Raw genomic sequence first — 8,015 nt, forward strand, 5'->3', positions numbered from 1 at the left:
GCAGTGAGCAAGGGCAGAGAGTGGCCTGGGGTGAGGCCAGAGAAGTAGCTGGACCCAGAGTGGAGGCTCAGCCTGGTTTCTGCAGTCAGAGGTCCCAAGAGGGGCGAGGCCCTCATGCTCCAGTGGCAGGGAGCAGTGTAGGAGTCTGGGGACTGGGAGTGGGGCCACCCTCTGTCAGGTCAGGCTTGGCTTGGTCTAGGCTTGGCTGGGGCCTTTGTACTGTGGGTGACACAGGAGAGAAGTGGGGCCTGCAGTGCTCCCCCCGTATCTGCAGCCTTAGGTGCGCACCCACCTTGTGTTTCCACGTTATGCACAAACCAACAAACGTGTAGAAAATAAGCCCTTCAGGGGCACCCAGGAGGACGCTGGGCATGAGCCATGCACAGACTCCTAGTGTACCTGTGGACATTCATAAGAAATCCTAGAAGGGCAGAACATCAGGCTTAAGGACTTTGGGCCAACTCTCATGCACAACAGAGGAACTGAGGCCCACAAAAAGGAAGCCCCAGAATTTAGTGGTCTGGGCAGGTCTCAGAATGTGCCTTCCCAGGCCTGTGCGCATGTGTGGTCCTCTCTCTTCTTGAGGGCCCAGCAGCCTCTCCCTCCCCAGACTCCCAGCAGGAGTCGGCAGGGCTGCCTCCCAATGGTTCCAATGAGCCGCAGAGGGAACACGGGTTGGGGATCCAGGCCGATTCTACCCTCTTGGCAGGATGGCAACAGTGCACACCATAGCTGGCCTCACTTGCTGGCAGCTGCACTCAGGGCTTGTCCCTCTCGGGACCTATGTCAGGGCCCATCAGACCTTCCTCTGTCTGTCTTTGCTTCTGTCCTCCGCCTCCAGCTCTAATCTGGCTGTCTGTGATTCCGTTTCTCCCTCTTCCTCCTGGTGCCTCTCTCATTTCTGTTTCACTCCGGTTCTCTCTCTCTGTCAGGCTCTGGCCTTCTCCATTCTCTCATCAAGATCTTTTTTTTCCCCCTTCTAGGAAGAGCTGACGTGGCACTGCCAGCAGCCCCTGGTCAATGGGAGTGAGGCCCCTCAGGTGGAGTGGGGGCAGGGGCCTTGAAGCCAAAGCTGGGGTAGCAGGAGGGAGGGGGCAGAGGAAGGGAGCAGAGAGGGCTGGGCCTCTGTGGGCAAGAAAGGGAGGGGAAGGAAAGACGGGGGAGGAAGTGAGCCCCACCTCCCCTGCTAGGGTGGCCAACTGTCCCCATTTGCCTGGGACTGTCTGGGTTTTAGCACTGAAAGTCCCATGTCCCAGAAAACCCATCAGGCCCAGGCAAACAAGGACAGTTATTTGGTCACCCTACGAGCTGCCTTAAACCCCCAGGAGCTGAGGCCAGGACTGGCAGAGATCTCCCAAACCCACTCCCTTTTCTTCCCCCTCTGCAGCTGCCCCTGCATTGCTGTAGGGTTGCATGACCAGGATGGTGTAGGGGTTGGAGGGTCTGGGAAAAGCTTGCCAGTCCTGGGCCTCTGGGCCTGCTTCTGTGATCTTGGGACAGTCAAAATCTCACCCACATACTTACTTGGGGTCCCCATATTCAGGCCTGAGCCCAGCTTAGAGGAGGCCAGGAGAGGGAAGATGGCAACCAGGAAGCCCACTGGAAGCAAAGCCAGATTTCTGGCTTGTCTTCCACCTGCTGGCATTACCTCCTGGGGGTGCATTTTTTGATGGTGAGGGAGAGAAGAGGAATTCCCCAGGAGGTAACAGGCCCCCATCCTTAAAGATGTGCACACTGCTCCTCGGCTCTACCAGGGGCAGGAGCCACCTGTCTTACTGTGAAACACCTTGGAGAATCAAATGGTCCTTAGCTGAAGTATACTCGGCCCTGGTGAGCTTTGTACAATGCCTGTCTTGGTGGTAATGAGGAATAGCTGCACCTTGTAGGCAGTGGTGGGATATGGGCATATGGGGACAAGCTGTCAGTGTCATTTCTGCCTGAGTGGGCTGGCACTTTGTGTCTCCTGCCTTCAGCCCCCAACAACTGTTCCAAAGGGAGTCTGAACTTGGTGTTCAGCTGTCATCAAGGTTTGCAATGATGGTAAATGAGGGGTAAAAACTCCCTGCCCCCAAGAGGGCTGGTAACAACAGAGTGTGGGTCTCCTACACAGTGTGAAATATTCTCTAAAATTGTCTATAATACAAGGAACTACACAACCTTGGGCACATTCCTTCCCTAAACTGGGCCCAAAGTCCCCACATGGACAACAAGACAGGAGTTGGTGTTCTCTAAAGCACTTCTGTTTTTGGCATCCAATGTCCATCCACCTTGTCCAAGATTCAGGCAACTTGATGAGACCTTTTCTGTGCCAGGAATTAATACCAACTGTCAAGATAAGACATTTGTCCTCATTGGGCTTCCTCTCTAGTAGAGGATCACACATTAAACACATGTGAATAAATAATTGCAGCTGATAGCAAGAGCTATGGAGAAAAATCAGGGGCATTTGTGAGAGAAATTCACGGAAACTACCAGATGGGGAGATGGTTGCACTCTGACCCTGGTGTGCTTTGGAGAAGGGAGAGGGTGTGATCTGAGCACCTAACAGAATCCTGGAGGAGGGGCTGATGGCCCTTTGTGCACATGAGGGTGTATGTATGGGCTCTATGAGACACAGTGAAGCCCTTTCCACCAGGAAGCCCTCCCTGACTGACATTGAAGTTACTGATTCTCCTTTCTAGTTTATTGAACCCGGATGTGTATACTGCTAGCCTCTGGTTGACCCACCAGATTTAGGACTGTCACAGAACTCTGGCACAGCAAGGATGATGCAAGAGAGGACTTCCTTTGCAGGAGGAGGGCTCTACATTAAACTATAGTAATATCCTCAGCATTGAACTTGGGGTGCAGGCAGCACACTGAGGACTTTTGCAGTTTTGCTTGCTGATGAGGAATGTGGTCTAATGAGCTGGGACAGGCTTTCTGGGGATGCTTTGAACCAAAGATGATATCTACCAAGATGGTCAATTGAGTCATGAGCACAATTCAGCCAGTTAACAGATGGAAGGAAAAGGAAGCTTTGGTGAGGGCTACTGGGGGGATATGAGTAGACTTATTTTGTGAAAGCAAAATTATTCAGATTTGTCAAAGTTCTTTTCTGGAGCTCCCTCGTCTTTGATTTTCTCTTCCAGCTCTCTTGTTTTAGCCCATTTTTATCTTTTTATTATTTATTTATTTATTAATGTTTTTTAGAGACCAGGTCTTGCTCTAGGCTAGAAGGCAGCAGTGGCACAATCAGAGCTCACTACAGTCCTGAACTTCCAGGCTCAAGAGATCCTCCTGCCTCAGCCTTCTGAGTAGCTAGGACTGCAGGTGTGTGCACCACCACACCTGACTATTGGACCTCTTTTGTCTCCCCATTCCCACTCCCCTGGGCCCTCCTGTTTGGAGGGAAAGGGCCCAATATCCTCACCTTGGAGATGTATGACCCTTCCACAGAGTGTTTGGACAGTGGAGCCCAGAGAGGATAATGATGACTGCATAGACACCCAACACCTGGGGTGGGATTTGGGGCACTGTGGGGGCCATCGAGAGAACACTTCCAGGGGTGAAGCCCCTCAGGCTCCCCTCTGTGTGCAGGGTAGGCCGTCCTGGGTGACAGAGCCTCTCTGTGAGCCTGGGTGTCTCAAAATCCCAGCCATGGACACTGAAACCCAACTGGTTCCTGCCTTGAGCTTTCTGTTACAGAGTTCTAAGCCAGGTGTCCCTGTCTCCTCCCTATCCAATCTGGAGTACAGTGGGGCGGGGGCAGGCCTGGAGCCTCAGGAGCTCCCTGGACAACAACATGCCTTTGGGGTAGCTTTAAGGAAACAGCTTAGGGATCTGTTTCCTTAAAAGAGCACACCTGCCATTTCATCTTCTCACTGAAGGGCTGGAGCCAGGTGGCTGTTCTGTACATCTTGGCCTTCTCAGCTTGTCACTAAGATACACAGAGACACACACACACACTTCCACACACAAGCTCACACACACCAAGGCAAACACAGAGTGTCACACCCCCACAAACACACACACAGACATAGATTCACAGTCACACACAGCTGAGTCTCACACCCACACAAAGACCCATCCACATACAAACACACCCACTCGCACATTCTCAAGCACACAAATCCACACACACGGTCTCAGGCTACATGGATGCAAGCACAACACACAAACTCACCCATACACAGAAATACACTCACTCTCATACCCACGAACTTCCACACAAACACACATAGACACTCACATAGCCGCTGCTTGGGAAAAGGAGCCCCACTTTTTTCTTCTTTGCAGTGAGGTTAGAAGTCTCCCACCCTCCCTGAGATTCAATTTCTCGTCCTTCCACTCCTAAAAATCTCCTGGCCCCATCTTTTCTTGGGTTCCTTCCAGACAGTGCTGTATCTTTAAGGAAGTTGAAGCTGCTAAAAGTGAGTGAGTGAGAGAGAGAGAACACAACCCAAAAAAATTTGGCATCTTTTTCCCCTCAAGTTTCTGGTGTCACTTATGAAACACGGGTCCTAGTTGTTGCAGAGAAGCAGTTGTTTTGCTAGAAGGAGGGAGCGTGGGGCTGCCCTGGGCCCCCTCCCTGCAACCTCCCTCAGCAGACTTTCTGATCCCAGGCCGCCTGTCTGACAGGGTGGGTACAGGCGCGCACATTGACGGTGGGGAGAGACCAGGCTGCCCCTCCCGGCAGCATCCAAGCCCTCCTGTGGTGCCTTTGGCCCTGCAGACTCTAAGGCTAACTTGGTCCTCTGCTGCTGTTTATTCCATCTTGGAAGAGGCCTAGCTGGACAAAGAAGAGTAGTTAGCAGGTAAGCTGCTGGGACGAAAGCTGGTGGAGGTGGGGGAGGCCTGTTGGAGCCGGAGCTGGTTCCCTCTTGGCACATCCCTGTTGGTTTGAGGTATTTGGGACAGTCCCTAGCTTGAGCTTTCGGGGGCCTCTGCTTCTTTGACAACCAACAACTGAGGCTCCGGCAATCCCAGCTGCCTTTGGGCTGAGCCCCTGGCCTCTCCCAAGCCAGCCGAGAGGTCCTGGTGGGGGTTTATTTAGGCAGCTGCCTGGTGTAGTTTGGACAGAACAGGCCATGGGCGTGATTCTACAGAAAAGGCCTGGTGTCTGCTGTGGTCACGGCGGGCGAGCGGGAGAGCGCGGGTGGGGCGGGTGGGGGTGGTGTGCACTGCATAAGGGGCCTTGTCTGGACTGGGGCAAAGCATACCTATGGGGGCTCCAGTGGGAGGGACTGTAGCCAGGATGTGGGAGGGAAGGGGGAGGTTCTGTGAAGTGCTGGGGGAGGGGGTGGCTGGAAAACAGATTTCAAGTCATAAAGTTAGCTAGGATCAGGCCGAGGCAGGGAGAGCTGTCTGCTTAGAGGAGGAACTGAGGTCCTCTTCCATCTTGTCTTCACCCTGCTTAGCTGCGAGACCTCGGGCAAGTCCTGGCCCTTTTCTGGGCCTCAGTTTCCCCTTCTGTAGAATGGGGGTGGTGGGCTAGGTGGTTTGGGGCTTTAACTGGGTTATGGGGTACAAGACCTCCTGATGGGGAAGGGTCTGGCTAGGATCCTGAGCGGGATGAGTCCCTTTGGCAGGTCCTTGGGATCACCTGGGTGACACACCCTTCTCTGCAGGAGGCGTGATGCAGGGGCTGCGTCTGCTTTGCTGGGTGGTTCTCCTGGGCCTGGCTCGGGCCTGTCCTGAGCCCTGTGACTGCGGGGAGAAGTATGGCTTCCAGATCGCTGACTGTGCCTACCGAGACCTGGAGGCTGTGCCGCCTGGCTTCCCGGCCAATGTGACTACATTGAGCCTGTCGGCCAACCGGCTGCCCGGTTTGCCAGAGGGTGCCTTCGTGGAGGTGCCCCTGCTGCAGTCGCTGTGGCTAGCACACAATGAGATCCGCATGGTGGCTGCCGGCGCACTGGCCCCTCTGAGCCATCTGAAGAGCCTGGACCTCAGCCACAACCTCATCTCTGAGTTTGCCTGGAGCAACCTGCACAACCTCAGTGCCCTCCAGTTGCTCAAGATGGACAGCAACAAGCTGACCTTCATCCCCCGAGACGCCTTCCGAAGCCTCCGTGCCCTGCGCTCACTGCAGCTCAACCACAACCACCTGCACACGTTGGCTGAGGGCACATTCTCCCCACTCATCGAGCTGTCCCACCTGCAGATCAATGACAACCCCTTCGACTGTACCTGCGGCATTGTGTGGCTCAAGACGTGGGCCTTGGCCACAGCTGTGTCCATTCCAGAGCAAGACAACATTGCCTGCACTTCTCCCCACGTGCTCAAGGGCACACCTCTGAGCCGCTTGCCGCCACTGCCTTGCTCGGCGCCCTCAGTGCAGCTCAGCTACCAACCCAGCCAGGATGGTGCTGAGCTGCGACCTGGCTTCGTGCTGGCGCTACACTGTGATGTGGATGGGCAGCCGGCCCCCCAGCTTCACTGGCACATCCAGACACCCGGTGGGACCGTGGAGATCACCAGCCCCAATGTGGGCACTGACGGGCGTGCCCTGCCTGGCACCGTGGGGGCCAGCAGCCAGCCTCGCTTCCAGGCCTTTGCCAATGGCAGCCTGCTCATCCCCGACTTTGGCAAGCTGGAGGAAGGCACCTACAGCTGCCTGGCCACCAACGAGCTGGGCAGTGCTGAGAGCTCAGTGGACGTGGCGCTGGCCACACCTGGCGAGGGTGGTGAGGATGCACTGGGGCGCAGATTCCATGGCAAAGCTGTTGAGGGCAAGGGCTGCTATACGGTTGACAATGAGGTACAGCCATCAGGGCCAGAGGACAATGTGGTTATCATCTACCTCAGCCGGGCTGGGAGCCCTGAGGCTGCAGTGGCAGGAGAAGGGGCCCTTGGGCAGAGGCTCTCAGGCTTGCTCCTGCTGGGCCAGAGCCTCCTCCTCCTCTTCCTTGCCTCTCTCTAGCCCCTCCATGACTGGCTGGGCTGGAGCAGCCTTAGGGCTTCTCTATCTCCACCCCTGACCCTGCCAGTGCCCCTACGAGTGCTGCAGGGACTTGGAGTTGACAACTCCTAAGATCTGCCTGGGCAACTTTACATTTTCCTACCTCCCCTCTAATCTTTTCTAGAACACCCACCACCTCCAACTTCTAGGCCTGCTCCGAGCTAGTGACTAGGATAATATTTAATCCCCTAAATCACCTTCTGTGGAGCTAACAGTTACTCACAGCATTGCCCCGCATCAGGGCAGCATGCTCACAGGGCGATGCCCTAGCCCAAGCCTCGGCAGTGGGTTCCCAGTCTCTGTGACTGACAAGCTGGCAAGGGCCAGGCAGGGTGGCAATGATGATGGGGCATGGCTAGGATGCAGCCTGAAGCACACAGAGCATAGGGGACAAGCATAGGATGTAGGGGCAGTGGCTGGTGTGGCCCTGAGGCTCTCCATGACCTGTTCATGCTCCTCCTGCCCTTCTGCTTCTTGGGGGATCAGGAGTCTATCCGTTCTCATCTCAGACTGTGCTGGAGGATCAAGGATGGGCCTTCCTCTCATCCTTCCTTCTTCAGCTTGGGCCCTCTGTCTTGGACCCCTGCCCTTCCTTACTCTCCAAATATGCCTCTGCAGCCTGCCTGTCCGGAGAGGCCAGCTGGCATGGGGGCAGCAGAGAAATAAACGGCATTTCTGATGCTCCCCTGTGTCTGCCTGGAGTTTTGTGTGGATCTAGGAGCCCCTGTTGGGGGTTCAGAGCTGCAGAGTCAGGGCAGGCAGCCTGCCTGCCCACATGTGATGGGGACCCATGAGACACAGAGGACCATGTGATGGGCCAGGGGCCGGGAGTCCAGGGAGCAGAGCTGCAGATATTCTTTCCCGTGACACTGGCCCACAGGAAGCCAGAGTCTGACAACTATCACAGAGGCTTCCCTGATGTCCTCAGTGAATCTGAGTGCAGCTGTGTGTCAGCAGTGGCTTCAAGAGGTACTTGCAGAAAGGAGCAAAGAAATACAAGTGTGTGGGTTTTGGCCCCTCTTCCCTGTCTTGGTGCTGGAAGAGATGTTAGGAACAGAGAGGCAGAGGGGAC

The 8,015-nt window shown here is 55.2% G+C and overlaps 1 protein-coding gene across 1 annotated transcript; it reads left to right on the forward strand.

The window, feature by feature from the left end:
* Positions 1-4,732: 4,732 nt before the first annotated feature.
* ISLR (immunoglobulin superfamily containing leucine rich repeat) lies at positions 4,733-6,936 on the forward strand. The gene is made up of 2 exons (XM_012801926.2): positions 4,733-4,796; positions 5,610-6,936. The coding sequence occupies exon 2, from the start codon at positions 5,618-5,620 to the stop codon at positions 6,902-6,904; it is 1,287 nt and encodes a 428-aa protein (XP_012657380.1). The 5' UTR covers positions 4,733-4,796; positions 5,610-5,617; the 3' UTR covers positions 6,905-6,936.
* Positions 6,937-8,015: the final 1,079 nt, after the last annotated feature.

The sequence above is a fragment of the Otolemur garnettii genome, unplaced genomic scaffold (genome assembly GCF_000181295.1).
Source record: "Otolemur garnettii isolate 467f Iridium unplaced genomic scaffold, OtoGar3 scaffold00011, whole genome shotgun sequence".
In the NCBI taxonomy this organism is placed as follows: Eukaryota; Metazoa; Chordata; class Mammalia; order Primates; family Galagidae; genus Otolemur; species Otolemur garnettii.

Coding starts and splice junctions, on each gene's coding strand:
- ISLR (XM_012801926.2), top strand. CDS start 5,618: ATGCAGGGGCTGCGTCTGCTTTGCTGGGTGGTTCTCCTGGGCCTGGCT.